At 35.5% G+C, this 21,292-nt stretch overlaps 1 protein-coding gene across 6 annotated transcripts in view; it reads left to right on the forward strand.

Moving 5' to 3' along the window:
* The window catches only part of TAB2 (TGF-beta activated kinase 1 (MAP3K7) binding protein 2), a 94,237-nt gene that overhangs the window by 68,683 nt on the left and 4,262 nt on the right, over nt 1-21,292 (forward strand). For all 6 annotated transcript variants that reach the window (XM_064598206.1, XM_064598204.1, XM_064598207.1 and 3 more), the window contains 3 exons: nt 9,723-9,883; nt 10,095-10,188; nt 11,494-11,574. In XM_064598206.1, coding sequence (XP_064454276.1) covers nt 9,723-9,883; nt 10,095-10,188; nt 11,494-11,574 — 336 coding nt within the window. The remainder of the gene's footprint in view (nt 1-9,722; nt 9,884-10,094; nt 10,189-11,493; nt 11,575-21,292) is intronic.

Consider the following 21,292-nt stretch of genomic DNA (forward strand, 5'->3'; position numbering starts at 1 on the left):
CTAATTACAAATAAAGTTGAGTAAGAAATTGTTTCCATCGTTCACTGGAAGTTGACAAAAGCTGGGTAAAGACTAAGCTTTCTCAAACTGTGGCTTAAAAAAAAAATGCCTAGAGGAGTGGTTTAAGGGCCCTAGTATTTGAATTAACTAATGTTTATTTTAACAACCACAAGAGGGAGTTGCATGCTTAAATTACCTTTATCTATTAAAATGTAATTTTGACTGAAAGAGGATTTAAAAGGTACTGAATTTTTTTTTCTCCATTATTCGTCCTTCCTTTTTGTGTATTTCAAAGGTAAAGTGGATAGGTAGGTTTAGAAAACAAAGTCAGTGTGTGATCGAGATGTTAAATACATCAGTTATTTTATTTCCTTGGTAGAACTAGCATATTAAAAAAAGCCACCTTTCGTGCTCGTTTCGGCAGCACATATACTAAAAAAAGCCACCTTTCTGCATTGTGAGCAACCTAAAAGTCTTGCCATATTTCAAAATGTATTCAGTTGTGCTAAGTGATAAATACTAAAACTAAACAAGGAGGCTCTAAAATAAGTTTCACGTTTTTGTTTTATCAATATTTCTATTTCTTGGACCAAAAATTAGTATTTTACTCTCTCATTCACTAAAAGTCAAATTGTTGTCATTATTTACATTTAACAGATATTTATCAAGTGCCTACAATTGTCAGGGTTTAATACTAGATACCCTGTGGTACAAAATTGCATTCAGTGTTTACTCTCAAGGAGCTTGAGGTTTAGTTGAGAGATGTACTTAATGAAAAATCTAAAATGCTGAATTTTTCCAAGTGTGAAATGAAATGAACTCATCTAACAAAGTTTCTCCTTTAGTGGGATACTGATTTATAAATACAAAGTAATAAAATATAAGCTCTTGAAATAGTTCAACTTTGTTTCCTTCCTTCACACTTTACTGATGGTATTATTTAATGCCCTTTGAACAGGTAGTATAGAAATTAACTTAAGCTCCTTTACTATTACAATTATCTTGGGAGTGCCTGGGTGGCTCAGTTGGTTAAAGCATCTGACTCTTCAGCCCAGGTCTTCATCTCAGGGTTGTAAGTTAAAGCCCTGCACTGGGTTCCACATCCAATCCAGAAAATCTTGGATTCCAGAATAGTAAAAATTTAATTAATGTGCTTTTGGCTGAATGAAATACTGTTACAAGGCAAATATCACAAATAAAATTAAAGCACAGTCTTTACCAATGCCTTATTATAGTTTACTCATATATGGTGATATTATCAAGGTATACATACTTATATACATACATTTATATATATTTTATAACATCTGTATATTATAAAATATATTTTATAACATCTATATATTATATATAACAGATATATAAATAATAACTACATAACATTTTATAACAGATATAAAATATATATGTATCTTCTATATATAGACACAATTATTATCTAGGTTTAGGTTTTTCTTTAAATTATCCTTGTTCCACATTCAGTGAACTCCTTCAGTTTAAAGGCTAGTGTCTCCCTTCAGTTCTGGAAATCCCCTCCTGATTCCCAGTTTCTCCATTGTCTCTTTCTAGAACTTCTCTTATTCAGCTATTTGACATCCTAGACCAGCCTTCTATTTCCCATCATTATATCCTCAAATATTCTACCTCTTTATCGTTCTTATTCTGTAATTGAGTATACTTCCTTAATTTTTGTTCCAACCCATGTATGAAATTTTCATTTCAGCAATAATGTTTTTAATTTCTAAGAGCTAGTTCTCTAATTCCTTTCTCAGAGCAGATTGTTTTATGGGTATATGAATATCTCAGATCTCTTAATGAAGCTAATTAGGATTTAAGTTTTTGTCTATCTCCTGAATTATCTGTGCTTAATCTGGTTTTAGTCTTTCTCTTTATCTAGATCTTTTACATTTCAGGTGTTCCTGAAATGTATGGTGATCCATGGCTATTGGTTCATATGTAAGAATGAAGGACTGAAAGCTAACTCATTAGGCGGAGCCTGGTTCAGAGCAAAAGTGTCTATAAAAACACTGTAATTATGTTTCTTCATTTTGAATCTAATAATGGTTCTTAATGGATACGTACTGTATAATGGTTTATATGGTAAAGGTTAAAATTGGGAGACCACAACTAAAGAAAAAGAGTTCATTGGCTCTAGCTGTATTTTCATAGTGATTCACCTTGACACCCCTCTTTTCTTTGTCATTCATCTTTCTCAGATTTCTATCTAAAAATCTCAAGCCACAAATGAAAGAGAACTAGACACATAAAAATCCAGGCACTTAGAAGAAAGAATTGCTAAGAAATAGAGGGTCATATCTCTTTCCTACTATCTTCAGAGCACTTTTTATTTTATAATTAACAGACATACTTAAGAAATCCTGAATAGTCTGTAAACTACATTTGTCATTTCTAAATAATATAGTCATTATAACTCTGCTCTAAGATTTTGTTTTCACTGGAAAGAAATCTCTCATAAATTCTGAGACCATGGATTCACAATATTTTACTTTAGGGCTTCAGTCTAATTATAGGATATATCTTGCCATTTTCCAAAGGCAGGCCATATCTTTAGCCATTGTAAAAACTCCTCTCTTTGTAAATTCCCAGGGAGGTAGTATTTTTCTTATTTCAGAAATATTTTGAAGAATTTACTCTTTAACTTCAAAATATCCCACAACCTTCAGCAGCTCTGGCTCCTTCTTTTCTCTTAAGTCTTTTTTGAATCAGATTTCTGCCTGTTGTTAAAGAATATCTCCTACTAATATTGGTCTTCTGTGTAGCTCTCAACTCTGTGGTTTACTTTCCTATTTTGAGAGAAACATTAAAAATATCATATTGGGGATTACTGATGGAGCTCTCTGTGACTGGGAGAGTGTTCAGCCCCTGTCCTGGAATGTATGTTCTGAGATGCCTTCACTGGAAAATAAATTTGAATGCTCTTCTATGGTTTTCAAAACTAAGTTGGATCTAGCTTCCCCCCCCTTTTTTCATTAAGTAAAGAAGCCTTTTTATCTCATAACATATTTTGCCCTAAAGTCAACTTTTTTTTCTGAAATGAGTATTACTACACTTGCTTTATTTCAATTTTATATTCACCTGGTATGTCACTTTCAAGACTTGTCTAGTGGGGGCACCTGGTCACTCAGTTGGGCGGCTGGCTTTTGATTTCAGCATAGGTCGTGATCTCTGGGTCCTGGGATCAAACTCCCTGTCAGGCTCTGCACTCAGCAGGGAGTCTACTTGAGGATTCTCTCTCTCCCTCTTCCTCTGTCCCCCTCCAAATCGCATACATGTCCTCTCTCTCTCTTTCTAAAATAAATAAATCTTTAAAAAAAAAAAGAGAGAGAGAAGAAAAAACACTTGTCTAGTGGCCTTCAAGATTTTCTCTGTATCTTTGGTTTTTAGTAGTTTGACTATGATATGTCTAGTTTGTTTTGTTTTAATACTACTTGAAGATCTCTGGGCTTCTTTGATCTGTGATTTATTGTCTTTCCTTAATTTTATCACATATTTGCCCATTATCTCTTCAAATATTTCTTCTGACTTGTTTTTCACTGAATACATGTATATTAGACTGTTTGATATTTCCTGCATCTCTTGGATGCTTTGTTCTTTTTTTCACTTTTATCTTTGTGGTTTGGGTAATTTCTGTCTTTCAGGTTCACTGAGTCTTCTGTGTCCAGTGTGCTGGTAAGTCTGTTGAAGGAATTCTTTATCTCTGATGCCGTATTTACTTTCTAGCATTTGACTTTTTTTTATAATTTCCATTTCTCAAATTATCTCTTTGTTCCTGCCTGTTGTCCACCTTTTTAACTAGATCCTTTAACGTATTAATCACAGTTATTTTTAAATTCCCTGTCAGGTGGTTCTAGCATCTGGGTCATCTTTTAGTATGGTTCTGTTGATTGCCATATCTCTTGGTGATAAGTTGGATTTTTCTCTTGCTTTTCTGTGTGTCTCATAATTCCTTGTTGAATGCCAATTACTGTGCGTAAAAAAAAAAAAAAAAAAAAACAGAAGAGACTAGGATAAGTAGTATTTACACCCAGAAACAAGAACACATCTCTTTTCTGCGAAAGGGCTGAGTCTGTGTAGTCAGGAGCAGAGCTGGGTTCAGGTTTTGATATTGCTTTCAGTGTACCACAAACTTGGAATGTCCCCAGCAGTTGGCTGCTCTTACTTTGTGTCTCTGAGAGTGGTACCCGAAGCGCAAAATATTTTACTTTAGTCCTTTACTCCTGACCTTTCTGTGCTACGATGGGCCCCCTTTTACTCAAACTTCCTAATATGATCAAGTCTCCACATGATCTGATAGAGGGCCAAATAGTAAATAAACTATGTATGATTTTGCAAGCCATGCAATTTCTGTCACAGCTATTCAGCTCTGCTGTTGTAACACAAAAACAGCCACAGACAATAAGTAAACAAGTGAGCTTGGCTGTACTCCAGTAAAACTGTTTTCACAGAACAGGCAGTGGGCCGTTTTTGTCCAGTGGTCCATAGTTTGCTGACCACTTGTTTAGAGCCTTGTTCTTGCATGCACACACACACACACATACCCATCTCTCCTACCTCTATAATGTAAGCTCCACAAGGGCAAGGATTTTTGCCTGTTCATTGATTTCACAAGTAGGCTCTCAATATATTAAAAGCATGTGTGAGTGAATTGTTTTAAATGTGTTTCTTATGAACAGCATATAGCTAAATTTTAAAAATCTAATGTGCAAATCTCTTGTATCTAAACAAATACATTTAACTAAATTGCAGTTGTGATTACTGATATATTTGGAATTATTCTTGTCATAATTTTTTTATTTTCTATTTCTTTTTTCTTCCTTTCCTGCCATCTAAGTTTAATCAGATCTTTATTATTTCTCCTTTTGTTTGGTCTTTTAATTTAGAAACTGCATTCTATTTAGCTTTCTCTAGTAGTGATTCCTAAATATTTAACGTGTGTGTGTGTGTGTGTATTTTTTTTTTTAAGTAGTATTTTTTTTTTTAAGTAGTGAGCTTGAACTCAACAACCCCAAGATCAAGAGTCACATGCCCCACTGACTGAGCCAGCCAGGCACCCCTAACATGTATATTTGGTTTAGCAACATTTGAGAGTATTCTTCCTAAATACTTTTAAGACCTTAGAATGCTTCTCTGATCGGGCGCCTGGGTGGCTCAGTTGGTTAAGCGACTGCCTTCGGCTCAGGTCATGATCCTGGAGTCCCTGGATCGAGTCCCGCATCGGGCTCTCTGCTCGGCAGGGAGTCTGCTTTGCCCTCTGACCCTATCCCCTCTCATGTGTTCTCTCTCATTCTCTCTCTCTCAAATAAATAAATAAAATCTTTAAAAAAAAAAAAAAAGAAAGAAAGAATGCTTCTCTGATCTTTATATTTCCAGTTTCTTATTATTTTCTGATGTTTTAGTTTTACTTTTTTCTAAGCAATTTATGCCACCCCACCCACTGCCGTGGTCTTTCTCCTTTGTTTTAGAGTTAGAACTTTATTTGGATTTATCCATCTATTCTTTCCTTTTGTATTAATTTCCTTCTTACCAAAAACATCATTAGTAGTTCTTTCAGCAGCAATCTGTGGTTGATAGATTCCCCCAAACTTTATCTAAAAATGTATTTATTCATCCATGCTCTGATAATCTAGTTAGATCAAATTATGCCATGATCTTCTGGATTCTGTTATTTCTTTAGTTTTGGAAAATTTTCAGCAAGCATCTCTTTGAATTTCGCCTCTCCTCCTTTGCCTCTGTTGTCTCCTTTTGGAACTTCTTTTTAGATTTATGTGAGATTTTTTTAACCCCTTTCATGTTTGCTGTCGCTTTATCTCTATGTGTCTGGGTAATGATCTTAGATTTATCTTCCAGGTCACTAACTGTGTCTTTGACTATGTCTAATCTGCTGCTTAATCTGTTTGACTTTTTCGTTTCACTATTTTTCATTTCTAGAGGTTGTTTGTGGTACTTTTCCTTTTTTTTTCTTTCCAAATTTTTATTTAAATTCTATTAGTTTAATACATAGTGTAATATTGGCTTCAGGAGTAGAATTTAGTGATTCATCACTTACATACAACACCCAGTGCTCATCACAAATGCCCTCCTTAATGCCCATCACCCACTTAGCCCATCCCCCACCTACCTCCCTCCATCAGCCTTTCTCTGTTTGTTCTCTGTAGTTAAGGGTCTCTTATGGTTTGCTACCCTCTTTCTCTCTCTTTTTTACTACCCTCTTCTCTCTTCATATGTTCATCTGTTTGTTTCCTAAATTCCACATTAAGTGAAATATGGTATTTGTCTTTCTCTGACTGACTTATTTTGCTTAGCATATCCACTCTAGCTCCATCCAAATCATTGCAAAAGGCAAGATTTCATTCTTTTTGATGGCTGAGTAATATTCCACGTGTGTGTGTGTGTGTGTGTGTGTGTGTGTGTACACATACATATATATATATATACCACAGCTTCTTTATCCATTCAATAGTCGATGGACACTTGGGCTCTTTCCGTAGTTTGGCTATTGTTGATAATGCTGCTTTAAACATCAGGGTGCACGTACCCCCTTCGAATCTGTATTTTTGTATCCTTTGGGTAAATACCTACTAGTGCAATTTGCTGGATTGTAGGGCAGTTCTACCTTTTTGAGGAACTTCCATTCTGTTTTCCAGAGTGACTGCACCAGTTTGCATTCCCAGCAACAGTGTAAGAGGGTTCCCCTTTCTTTGCATCCTCCCCAACATCTGTTGTTTCCTGTGTTAGTTTTAGCCATTCTGACAGGTGTGGGGGTGGTATCTCAATGTGGTTTGATTTGTATTTTCCTGATGATGAGTGATGTTAAGCATCTTTTCATGTGTCTGTTAGCCATCTGGATGTCTTCTTTGGAAAAATGTCTATTCATGTCTTCTGCCCATTTCTTAACTGGATGAATTATTTGTTTTTTGGGTGTTGAGTTTTATAAGTTCATTGTAGTTTTTAGATACTAACCCTTTATCATATACACCATTTGCAAATATCTTTTCCTATTCTGTAAGCTACCTTTTAGTTTAAGTTTGGGGGGCTCTTTCTGGGCCACTGATTCTCATGGTAGATCATTTTCTTTTTTGGTCATACTTTTCTACTGAGAGCTTCTCTTCATTGAGATTTTTTCTGTATGGATCCCATAGTAATAGCTCCCTGGTAGTGGAAGTGGGTTGACAGAGCAGTTTGCATTTGCTTCTGCCAGGCACTCCAAGGAAATCACTAGCCTGGGATAATTGTCATAATAATTTCTCACCCTGAGGTTCTCTCTCTGCCCTCACAATATAAATTTTGATCACTCAGATGTGTTATAAGTTGGATTTCAGTTTCTCGGGAAATCTGTTCTGATCCCTGCTTCATAATATAATATTGAATAGTACCACAAATGTATATCTTGTTTTATAATTTCAGCATAAATAATAAACCATCATTTAGTCATTAGAGAATATTGAATTTAGTCATTAGGGAGAAAATCTTGAGTATTAATTTTAAGAAATGCTACTTTTAAATAAAATCACAAATTTCTAAGTAATGCCACTTGAGACACATTGTTGGTAGATGCTTGGAGTTTAGAAATGAAGGGAAGTATATTATTCTTCATCTTCCTTTGCTTTGTCCTTCATTCTTACTGCAGTCCTGCCTCCAGCTTTTCTTCTCTTTGTGTCCCACTCAAAAAATAACAGCCCACATCCTCATCTTTTTTTAGGAGAATGAACAAACCCTAATGTAGAATTCTTAATATTTTGGAAATAGAGGAATAAAACTGCAGTTCAGATAAATAAGCCAAATTGATTAAAGCTTGATAGGAAAGTAACAAAGAAACAGCGAGTTTTCAACCAGGAACATGTTTATCTCCAAAAACACCTCTCTGCAGTCACATAATATATATTAAAATGGGAGAAAGGTTAATTTATGCCCTAGTATTTATTTTTTCCAATAAATAAGAAAGGAGAATTACAGAGGGAAGCATCTATGGATTATAACAGTGTCAGATTTTGTTGGGAAAAATTATCTACTATTTAAGGTTAGTTTTTAAGTACTTGAGCCTAACAGCCTCTCCCACTCCATACCCTAATTCTGGTTCTAGAATACATTACTAGATTGAATGGCCCAAATATACCTTAATATGCCATAGCCTTTTTCTTATTTTTTAGATTCATCTGACTGTTCAGCATTAACCTAATCTGTTTAATCTACTTGAGTTTTACATTTTAGTAACTAGTTTTCATTTTTAAAGGTTGTTAATTGTACTTTTCTAAATCCACCTGTTTTCTCATGGTAAAATCATCCCACGCTGACTTTTTATAGAAGTAGATACAGGTATCTTCACTTCCAGTTCAGTATACTAAAAAAGAGGCCTACATTGTCCAAGGATTAATCACAAGAACATACACTGATTTTTATGGCTTAATAAGGTTTCCCAAGCAGTTTATCATTCATGCTACAAGATTGATTGCATAATTTCTTTCTTTAAAAATCTTAGGAAAATAAGGACACCTGGGTGTCGGTTAAACATCCAACTCTTGATTTCAGCTCAGATCATGATCCTCAGGGTCATGAGATCGAGGTCCATGTCATGCTCTGCGCTGAGCATGGAGCCTGCTTAAGATTCTCTCCCTCTCCCTCTGCCCCTCCCTACCCTGTGCTCTCTCTCTCTCTTTCTAAAAAAAAACAAAAACAAATCTTAGGAAAATATTTTCATAAAATATAAGTGATTTCTCTAAGTGGTATCATTTTTACTTTGTGATTTTTCACAATTTGGAGAGCCTGGGTAGCTCAGTTGGTTAAGTGTCCAACTCTTTTTTTTTTTTTTTTTTTTAAGATTTTATTTATTTATTTGACAGAGAGAGACACAGCGAGAGAGGGAACACAAGCAGGGGGAGTGGGAGAGGGAGAAGCAGGCTTCCGCGGAGCAGAGAGCCCTATGCACGGCTTGATCCCTGGACCTAGGGATCATGACCCAAGCCGAAGGCAGACGCTTAACGACTGAGCCACCCAGGTGCCCCAAGTGTCCAACGCTTGATTTTGGCTAGGGTCATGATCTTGGGGTCTTGCGATTGAGCCCCACATTGGGCTCTGTGCTGAGTGTGGAACCTACTTAATATTCTCTCTCTCCCTCTGCCTCCTCTCCTCCCCCACCCCTGCTCACATGGTTGCATTCTTTCTCTCTTAAAAAAAAAATTAACAATTTAATGTTAACATTCATGTGGATTGAAATCAGTCTGTTTTATTTGTTGCATACATCAGAATGGATTTAGCTTAACCCACATTCCCTTGTGAAATGTCTATAAAGTGTCCATATTAGAATACCTTATGCAGAGTCCAAACACGTCAGGCTTCTTATCTTTTCAGAGGGTCAGATGTGAATTAAATAATAGTTAGTAGATTAGTTGACTAGACTACTACCTATTACTTCTCTGAAGTAATACTAAAAATACTGTCCTTAGCCATAAAGTGAGTTTATCTGAACACTTTTTAAAAAATATTTTAAACAAGTAGCAACATTTGTCTGCTTGAATAATTAAAATAATTTTCAAGTTAAAAATTTTGAAACTGTAAACATTTATACTCAGAATAGTTTATTTTAAGGTATCTTGACATGCTCTTGTTTGTAGCAGAAATATTTACTTGTTTTGTTTTACCAAGGCTGCTTAAAGGTTAATTGACTAAAGTGGGTGGGTCCTCATGTTTACTAATATGTGTTGCAGCTCTGTTGGTACACCAGAAGGCCAGAATGGAACGACTTCAAAGAGAACTTGAGATTCAAAAGAAAAAGCTGGATAAACTAAAATCTGAGGTCAATGAAATGGAAAATAATCTAACTAGAAGGCGCCTGAAAAGATCAAATTCCATATCCCAAATACCTTCAGTAAGTCTTTCTATAACTCTTGTGACCTCTGTGCTTGAACATGAGAATAGGCAGTCTGTCATAAGTATAAAAGTTTGATCTGGTTTTCTAGAAATGCTCTTAATTCACACTTGTTTCTTTGCCCTTACCCTCCCCTGCCAAACTCCACTCTTTCTTAACTAATGACAAGAGAATTCAACGTAGATCCTTCTCACACGGAATTATTTTTCAGCTCGAAGAAATGCAGCAGTTGAGAAGTTGTAATAGACAACTCCAGATTGACATTGACTGCTTAACCAAAGAAATTGATCTTTTTCAAGCCCGAGGTAAAGTTCAGTGCATTTTCAACTGAAATCATTGTATTAATTTTATCAACTCTTTTCCTGTGGCTGAAAACAAACTTATCAGTTATAATCTTATTGTCTCAGATTTGACTTTGGAGCCAGAAAGTACTAAAAAACTATTGGGTTTTTCTCCCTGCCCCCTCTTCCAAAAGAAACTATGTATTTGGTTTATGAATAATTTGATAAAATTTGTATTATTCAAACCTGCTTTAGTCTCGTGTTAAGGAAAGACAATGATTAGTATGGCTGTATTGTCAAAAGTATTGCTGTAATATATTAGTAGCATGTATAATATTTAATATTGGTTAAAATATAGGTACTCATGTCTTTTTCCTATTTCCCTTCTTTCCTTTTACCTTTCAAGAATCATGCTTTTAAGATCATAGTTAAAAAGACATCCCCACCTTAATGGCACTATCTTAATTGATAAAATAGAGAAGGGAATAAAAATATGGCCTATACATTTTTAGAACAATGATAGCTTATTAGGAAGCTTGAGCTATTAGTGATAAGCAGTACTTGGTTATTGTAGCAAAAAATCTTGACAATTTAATTCAGTTCCACAGACAACTAAAAGGAAATTTTATAACTTAAACCTAATTCTGAAGTTAGGGAAATAACAGAAATATATGAAATAGAAAAGACAGGATAAGAGAAGGAAGCCAACAAAAAAGAAGTCCTTAATTACTCTTTTAAGTGTGTGCTGAAAATCCATCAAACTGAAAGATTATAATGTTGTATTTTCTTTTAAAACCTTAATAAATCATGTATCTTGAAACATTCACTGAAGATGCCATAGTTTAAAAGTATTGGTCTAGCAACTACAGTTCTTGAACTTGTTCCTTTTGTCATCTGAACCATTATATTAAATTAGTGCGAGGTTTTTAATACTTATTTGGGGCCAAGGTATTTAGTTGCTTAAGACCATGTTTGATCATTTGAAATTATATTTTAAATTGTTAAATTTTAAGTTATTTTAACTTGTCACATAGAACAGTGGTCTAGTTGTAATTCTGTTACTGTGTTACTAACAGTTTAATTTGACCTCTTCCTCCATTTACCACTTAGACTTCTGTTGTGAGTACTGTATTATACCTACCTCAACTGTTTTGACATCTTTATATGTCAAATCTTTATATGTTAAGATTAGAGGTGCAAAATAAATAAAAGCATTTCTTCTATTTATACTGTGATCTTTTTTAGAAAGAAAATATTAGCTTTTTAAAAAATAAAATTAAATATTTTTGAGCTATAAACATTGATATATTTACTTTTTATATATTTCAGGACCACATTTTAATCCCAGCGCTATTCATAACTTTTATGACAATATTGGATTTGTAGGTCCTGTGCCACCAAAACCCAAAGGTTAGTGTACTCATTAAGTGTGAAAACCATTACATTTTAAAAAGCAAGATTTTAGAAAATTCTGTTTTTAGCAACCTTCCACTCTAGAAGTGCTTCAAACTTTGGCATTCGTGGATGAATTCATTAGGAAGATAGTTGCTTATTTTCACTTACATGCTGGGGATGGGGGAGGATGCAAAAGTCTAATGTACTTAGCTCTTTAAAAGTAATATGCATATCCTTAGGATTCATTATATACTCCTAAAATAGCAAGTCTTAGGAAAAAATAATCAGGTGCAAAAATTTGTACTCTTTAAAATTTAGGTAACTGATGAGAACAATACCTTAGGAAAATTTATTTTTCGTGAGCCTTCTGTTTAATTTATGCATAATTCTGTATAATCACAATACTCTGAATTTCAAACGAATGATTTTTGAAAATTATTACCTACTATCATTTTATATCATTGATAATCAGATTTGTATGCACGTGAAACTAAGGTATGTCAAAATATGTGTGTGGATTTTTTTACTTTAGGAATTAAAATAAAGAGAGAAATGAGAACAAGAAAGAATAGGTATGTTACTAACTCTTTGGTTCGTTAAAAGACTTTGCACAGTCTTAGTATCCTTTTCTCCTCACTCCCTCATTTTTGTTTAAATATAAAGTGATTAGGACTAACTGTATCTTCATGGGTTTGTTTGTTTATTTGTTTGTTTTTTAATTTAAATGTTCCTAAACATAGTTAGCTGGAATGCAGTGAACTATTATTACAGCAGAGCCAAAGTGAGATTAGGGCATTTGTCACAGTAAGCAGTGGTTAAAATACTGGATGCCATTTGGATGTTAATTGAGTAAAGGAATAAAGAAAACAATGGCATAGCCTAGCTCCTTAAAATAAGCGAAGTGGGTATTTCCAGACTCTGAATGAGTTGCTTTAATATAACCTTTTCAGTCTCTCAAAAACTAGAATTTTTCTTATAAAAAGATTCCTGTTTTACTTCAGCATAATCCAGTACTTATGTGTTGAGTGTAGGAAGGAGTATATAGGTGGAGGGTAGGTGGAGAATAGATGAAATAAGATTGGTCTTGACAATTTGAAGCAGGATAAGAACATGAGGGTTTATTTTACTATTCTCTCTATATAAATTTGAAATTTTTCATGGAGATAAAAAGTAAGGAAAGGTAGAACAGTAGAACGCACAGATGGAAGCCTTTCCTTAAATTTAGTGTGTCAAGGGAAGGGATCCAAGATGGTGTCATAGGAAGAACCTAAACTCACCTCTTCCCATGGACATACCATATCTACACCTACATATAGAGCAATTCCTCCTGAAGCACTGAGGGCTGATTGAACAGCTTCTGCACAACAAAGGATAGAAGGACCACATAGAGATTGGAAGGAGAGATGGAGACACAGTAACCATGGGACCCCCACCCCCTACACTGTGAACTGCAGAGGGGAGAGAGAGCATTGAGGGACCCATGCACAGATTTGCCCACCCCCCCACAAAAAAGCTGTGATTTAAAGGGCAACTAGTGGGGTGCCGGGGTGGCTCAGTCAGTTAAGCGTCTGCCTTCAGTTCGGTCATGGTCCTGGGGTCCTGGGATTAAGCTCCACACTGGGCTCCCTGCTCAGTGAGGAGTCGTCTTCTCCCTCTCCCTCTGCCCCACCCCTACTCTCTCTCTCAAATAAATAAATAAAAATCTTTTTAAAAAATAAAATAAAGGGCAACTAGAATATAAGTGAAGAAAACCCATATACCAACTCTAGGGCATCTACCAAATGGTGGGAAAACTGGAACTCTCTCTGGGGTCAGAAGTGCAAAGCGCTATGATTACCTTGTCCCACCTCCTTGATAGCATCAATGGGAGCAGAGTCTAGCCACTCTAGCCAGCCTGCCCTCTCAGCAAGACTTGCACCTCTTCCCCTCCGTCAGCTCCAGCCGTTCTTCCAAAAGAGCGCCCTGCACCTGTGCCCACCTGAGCTCCGGCCAGCCCAGCAAGGTGGCCCACAGTGCAGTGCACACTAGTGCATGCTCAGCCGATACCCACTACAGCTCCAGCCATCCTACCAGGGCATCCCTGCATGGCGAACCCTAGGACTCAGCTCACACTTGTTACAGCTACCACCAGCCAGCCAGAGCTGCCAGGCACATGTAGTCTATACAGGGACATTCCTACCCAGAGCCTCTCCTTCATGACTGGGAGAGGTAGCTCTGTTGCCTAATTCATAGAAACAAATACAGAAAGTCAAACAAAATGAGACAGGGGAATGTGCTCCAAACAAACAAACAAATTCAGAAAAAGAACTAAATGAAACAGAAATAAACAATCTACTTGATAAAGAATTCAAAGTAATGGTCGTAAAGATGCTCGTCAAACTTGAGAGACGAGTGGGTGAGTTCAGTGAGAACTTCAGAGATACAAAATATAAAAAGAATCAGAGCTGAAGAATACAATTAGTGAAATGAAAAATACACTAGAGGGAATCAGCAGCAGATTAGAGGATGCAGAAGAATGGATCAACCATCTAGAGCCAGGGTAATGGAAAGCACCCGAGCTGAACAGCAAAAAGAAAAAGGAATGTTAAAAAATGAGGGTAGGTTAAGGGATATCTGGGACATTAAGAATAATAACATTCACGTTACAGAGGTCTCAGAAGGAGGAGAGAGAAAGAAAGGGGCAGAAGCTTACTTTAAGAGATGATAGTTGAAAACTTTCCTAACCTGGGAAAGGAAACATACATCCAGGTTCAGGAAGCACAGAGAGTCCCAAATAAAATGAGCCCAGATAGGACCACACCAAGATAAAATGTCAAATATTAAAGATAGACAATCTTAAAAAGCAGTAAGAGAACAGGAACTAGTTATATATAAGGAAGAACCCCATGAGACTGTCAGCTGATTTTGGGACAGAAACTGCAGCCAGAAGGGAGTGGCATGATATATTCAAAGTGCAAGAGGAAAAAACCTACAACCAACATACTACTTGGCAAGATTATCATTTAGAATTGGAGAGCTAGAATTTCCCAGACAAACAAAAGTTAGAGTTCATCACCACTAATCCAGCCTCATAAGAAATGTTAAAGGGACAAGAAAAGGCCATAACTAGAAATAAGAAAATAATGAAATGAAAAAATTTCCCAGGTGAGAGCAAACATATGGTAAAGATAGTTGATCAGTTGCTTATAAAGCTTAGTATGAAGGTTAAAAGACAAAAGTAGTAAAATCAGCCATATAAAAAAAAAAAATTAGTTAAGGGACTCACAAAATAAAAAGACATAAAATATGACATATACATAAAACATAGAGGAGAAAGTAAAAATGTAGTGCTTTTAGAATGTGTTTTTACTGCAGGGATCATCATCTTCTTATGGACTGCTATATACTTAGGGTGTTACATATGAGCTTCATGGTAACCACCAACCAAAAACCTATAATAGATACACAAAAAATAAAGAGAAAGAAATCTAAGCATAACATTAAAGAAAGTCATCAGCACAAGAAAGGAACACAGAAGAACTACAGAAACAACCAGAAAACAACAAAATGGCAATAAGTACATACCTATCTACTGATACTTTACTTTAAATGTAAATGGTCTAGGTGCCTGGGTGGCTCAGTCGGTTAAGCGTCTGCCTTCGGCTCAGATATCGGGCTCCCTGCTCAGTGGGGAGTCTGCTTCTCCCTCTCCCTCTCCCTCTGTGTGCTCGCCCTCACTCACTCTCTCTCAAATAATAAATCTTAAAAAAAAAAAAAAAATTTAAATGTAAATGGTCTGAATCCTCCCGTCAAAAGAGATAGGGTGACTGGATGGTAAAATAGCAAGGCCCATTTATAGGCTCCCTACGAGAGACTCACTTCAGACCTAAAGATACTGACTGAAAAGAAAGGGATGGAAAAAGACATGCAAATAGAAGCAAACAAACTGGGTAATACTTCTATCAGACAAAGTAGACTTTAAAACAAAGACTAACGAGACAAAAAAAGGGCATTATGTAATGATAAAGAGATCAACAAAAGGATATTACAATTGTAAATATTCATGCACCCAACAAAGGAGGACCTAAATATATGAAGCAAATATTAACAGACATAAAGAGAAAAATTGACAGTAATACAATAATAGTAGGGAACTTTAACAGTACACTTATATCAATGGAGAGATCTTCCACACAGAAAAAAAAGGAAACAGTGGCTTATGAGCAACCCATTAGAATACATGGACTTAACAGATAAATAGAGAACATTTCATCCAAAAACAGCAGAATACATATTGTCAAGTACACATGGGACATTCTCCAGGATAGATCACATGTTAGGCCACAGAACAAGTCTCAATGAACTTAAGAAGACTGAAATCATGTCAAGCATCTTTCCAACCACAATGCTATAAAACTAGAAGTCATTACAAGGGAACAATTGGGAAAACACACAAATATGTGGAGGCTGAACAACATACTAAACAACCCAATGCATCAGTGAAGAAATCACAGAGGAAAAACCTGGAGACAAATGAAAATGGAAGCACAGGTTCAAATTCTTTTGAATGCAGTAAAAGCAGTACTAAGAGGGAAGTTTATGGGATAGAGGCCTACCTCAAGAAACAAGAAAAATCTCAGATAATCTAACTTTACACCTACAAGAACTAGAAAAAGAACAAATCCCAAAGTTAGTGGAAGAAAGGAAATAATAAAGATCAGAGTAGAAATAAACAAAATAGAGTCTTAAGAAAAATAGAAAAGAGCAATGAAACCAAGATCTAGTTCTTTGAAAACATAAGCAAAATTGATAAACCTTTAACCAGACACATCAGGAAAAAAGAGAGGGCTCAAATAAATAAAATCAGAAATGAAAGAGAAGTAACAACCAACACTACAGAAATACAAAGGATTATGAAAAGTTTTATGCCAGGATTTCAACAACCTAGAAGAAATGGATAAATTCCTAGAAATAAACACTATTCCAGGACTGAATCAGGAAGAAACAGAAAATCTGAACAGACCGATTACTAGTAACAAAATTGAATCCAGAATCAAAAAACTCTTAACAAACCAAAGTCCAGGACCAGATGGCTCCACAGGTGAATTCTGCCAAACATTTAAAGAAGAGTTAGTATCCTTCTCAAACTATTCCAAAAAATAAGAGGAAGGAAAACTTCCAAATTTATTCTGTAGGGCCAGCATTACCCTGATAAACAAAACCAGACAAAGACACTACAAAAAAAAGAAAATTACAGGCCAGTATCCCAAATGAACATAGATGCAAAAAATCTTCAACAAAATATTAGCAAATGCAATTCAACAATACACTCATTCGCCACAATCAAGTGGGATTTATTCCAGGGATGCAAGGATGGCTTAATATCTACAAATCAATCAGCATGATACACCACATTAACAATGTGATGCAGAAAAAGCATTTGACAAAACTCAACATCTCTTCATGATAAAAACTCAACAAAGTGGGTTTGTAGGGAACATACCTCAACAAAATAAAGGCCATATATGACAGACCGGTAGCTAACATTATAATCATTGGTGAAAAACTGAAAGCTTTTCCTCTAAGATCAGGAGCAAGACAAGGATGCCCACTTTTGCCATTTTTATTCAACATTTATTCAACTGGTAGTTCCTAGCTGCAACAATCAGACAAGAAAAAGGAAAGTATCCAAATTGATAAAGAGTAAAACTGTCACTATTTGCAGATGACATGATACTATATATAGAAAACCCTGAAGACTCCACCAAAAAAACTATTAGAACTAATAAATGAATTCATTGAAGTTGAATTTTATTATATATACAAAATTAATATGCAGTAGTCTGTTGCATTTCTATACACTAACAACAGTGTAGCAGAAGAGAAATTAAGAGAACAATCCCATTCATAGTTGTATCAAAGAAAACTAAAATACCTGTGAATAAATTTAACCAAGGAGGAAAAAATACCTGTACTCTGAAAACTATAAGACATTGATGAAAGAAATTGAAGACAACATAAACAAATGGAAAGATACACCATGCTCATGAATTGGAAGAATTGATACTGTTAAATGTCTGTACTACCAAAGCAATCTACATTGAGATTCAATGTAGTCCCTACCAAAATACCAATGGTATTTTTCACAGAACTAGAATAAGCCTAAAATTTGCATGGAACCCAAAAGACCCCAAATAGCCAAAGCAACCTTGAGAAAGGACAAAGCTGGAAGTATCACAATCCCAGATTTCAAGATATGGTACTGGCACAAAAATAGACACAGACCAATGAAACAATAGAGTGCCCATCAATTAATTTACAACAAAGGCAAGAATATACAATGGAGAAAAAAAAAAGTCTCTTCAATAAATTGAGAATATTAGACTGCTACAGGCAAAAGAATGAAACTGGACCATTTATATCATACACAAAAATAAGCTCAAAATGGATTAAAGACCTATATGTAAGACCTAAAACCATAAAACTCTTAAAACACAGGCAGTCATCTCTTGGACATTGGCCTTAGGGACATTTTTCTAGATATGTCTCCTCAGGCAAGGAAAACAAAAGCAATTATCAAACTAAAAAGCTTTTGCACAGCAAGGAAATCATCAACAAAACAAACAGGCAACTACTGAATGGGAGAAGATAATTCACAAACGATATATCTGATAAGAGATTAATATTTTAAATATATAAAGAACTCATACAACTCAACACCAAAAAAACCCCCAAATAATCCAATTTTTAAATGGGCAGAGGACCTGAATAGACATTTTTCCAGCGAAGACATGCAGATGGCGACATGAAAAGATGCTCAGTATCACTCATCATGAGGGAAATGTCAATCTCAAAACTACAATGAGATATCACCTCACACCAGTCAGAGTGGCTAGTATCAAAAAGACAAATAAAAATTTTAAACTTAATTTAAAAAAGACAAGGAATAACAAGTATTGATGAGGATATGGAGAAAAAGGGGATCCTTGTGTACTGTTTGTGGGAATTTAAATTTGTGTAGCTGCTATGGAAAACAGTATGGAAGTTCCTCAAAAATTAGAAATCCCACACAGTCCAGTAATTCCACTGCTGGGTATTTACCCAAAGAAAATGAAAACACTAGCTTGAAAAGATACATGCATGCCTGTGTTTATTGCAGCATTATTTACAATAACCAAAACACGGAAGCAACCTAAGTGTCCGTTGATAAATGAATGAATAAAGAAGATGTGGGGTGTGTGTGCATGCAATGGAATATTATTCGGCCATAATGAAGGATGAAATCTTGCCATTCTTAACAGCATGGATGAACCTAGACAGTATTATGCTAAGTGAAATAAGAGAGATAATATACCATATGATTTCACTTACATGTGGAATCCAAAAAACACAAACACAACAAAACAGATGGAAACTAATAAACGCAGAGAACAAACTAATGGTCACTGGGGTGGGAAGAGATGAGCAAAATAGGTGAAGGGGAGTAAGCAGTACAGACTTCCAGTTATAAAATAGGTAAGTCACAGGGATGAAAGGTACAGCGTAGGGCATATAGTCAATATTATAATAACTCTGTACGGTGACAGATAGTAACTACATCGTGGTGAGCATTGTATAATGTCTAAAATTGTTGAATCACTCTGCAGTACACCTGAAACTAATATAACATTGTATGTCAACTATACTACAATTTAAAAAGTTTATAATATGTCAAATATGAAATATGGCAATTATTACCCAAAAAAAGGGAAAAAAGAAAAAATCTATTAAAAGTTTTCTCACAAAAGATAGAAGCTTTTGTGTGCTTCTATCTATTTATGCTATTTTGGAGAAATAGAGAATCAAACATTTTTGCCTTCAGCTAAAATAGAGAATTATTAGTTTCATTTATAGAGATTTATTTAGTTAGAAAAAATTTTGCACTTCTGCTTTACACTGCAGTGTTTTGTTTTGTTTTGTTTTGTTTTTAACAGCTAAAATTAGTGTGGAAATCACAAGCCATCCTTTGCAGTCTAACTTCCTCTTTAAATTCTGGTTTCCAAATACTTCTAATAAAAAGATTTGTAAGTTTAAGTACCAAATGCAATTGTGCAGATATAAGAAAACCATTGGAGATTTTTCATTTAAAAAAAAAAAAAATGTAGGTCCCCTATTGATTACTTTAGATACTACTTAAATAACGAAGAAGGTGCTAGTATTTAATAATAAAGTGTTAATACAAATAGTCCACTTTCCTAAAAACGTTTGTAGTTAAAAAGGATAGACGAAGCTTTTTAAATGTGTCAGGTGGGAATGTTTTCTAACACCTAAGTGAGACCAAAATTCTATTAAGTAGGGTGGATCCCCAGATTAAAACAATCATTCGATAAAATGTTTCCCAGGTATGAAGTGTAAAATCATTTTCTATGGTAAAAAGTCAAAATTTTAACTTTTTTTTTTTTTAAAGATTTTGTTTATTTGACAGAGAGACACAGCAAGAGAGGGAACACAAGCAGGGGGAGTGGGAGAGGGAGAAGCAGGCTTCCCGCCGAGCAGGGTGCCTGATGCGGGGCTCGATCCCAGGACGCTGGGACCACGACCCGAGCCAAAGGCAGACGCTTAACGACTGAGCCACCCAGGCGCCCCTTTAAGTATTTATTTTAATGTGGTTTAAGAAATATTACCTAAGTATTGTCAGATCCTTGATTTTTCAAATATTTTAACTTACATAAGCCTTAGATATTTTTAAATTACTCAATATAAAGAAAATTTATTACTCAATTATATTACCCAATTAAAGAAAGTATTTGTTCTATAAATAGCATTCTCAAGTTGCTCTTGAATGTGGCAAAAAGTGTCACGATGCCTAAAAATTATGACCAATGCCTAAAGTTGATAGTTTTGCAATAAAGTGTTCCTTAAGACTAATCAGTAAATAAGATGGGGCGCCTGGGTGGCTCAGATGGTTAAGCGTCTGCCTTCGGCTCAGGTCATGATCCCAGGGTCCTGGGATCGAGTCCCGCATCAGGCTTCCTGCTAGGCGGGGAGCCTGCTTCTCCCTCTGCCTCTGCCTTTCTCTCTCTCTCTCTCTCTCTGACTCTCATGAATAAATAAATAAAATATTAAAAAAAAAAAAAAGACTAATCAGTAAATAAGATGCTGCTAAAGGGGGTCAGGACCGACTGGGTGGCTCTGTCGGTTAAGCGTCTGCCTTCGGTTCAGGTCGTTGATCTCCGGGTCCTGGGATCAGGTCCTGGGATCGAGCACCAAGAGCCCCAAGTTGGGCTTCCTGCTCAACGGGGAGTCTCCTTCTCTGTCTCCCACCCCCCCAGTTGTGTGCACATGCACACATGCTCTTTCTCTCAAATAAAATCTTTAAAATATATATTTTAAAAAATAAAGAGGGCAGAATACCAAACATCACTTAATTATTTTAGATTTGTTATAAAAGCTTGATTTCCTCTATTTTGCCTACTAGATACAGTAAGTTTATCTTTTAAATTATCAGAAAAGATACCATTTAGTTACCAACTCAGTAGAGTAGGTGGAATTTGCAAATTTTAGTATACAGTGTTTTAACATCGTTTGAATCTTTATATTGTAAACCTTGACAAGAGAGCTCCAACAATGCATGCTCCTTTTACCTTAAGCCTCCCCAAACTAATTTGTAGGAATATTATCCTAAATTTCTAATGGGATCCCCCCTCAAAAAAAAGTAGTTCCATAAATGTAATTTCATCTTAGACACAGCCTTGAAGGAATGTAGTTATTCCTT

Source organism: Mirounga angustirostris, unplaced genomic scaffold (assembly GCF_029215605.1).
Source record: "Mirounga angustirostris isolate CCGP_5_RB_7025 unplaced genomic scaffold, mMirAng1.0.hap1 SCAF_8, whole genome shotgun sequence".
Classification (NCBI taxonomy): domain Eukaryota; kingdom Metazoa; phylum Chordata; class Mammalia; order Carnivora; family Phocidae; genus Mirounga; species Mirounga angustirostris.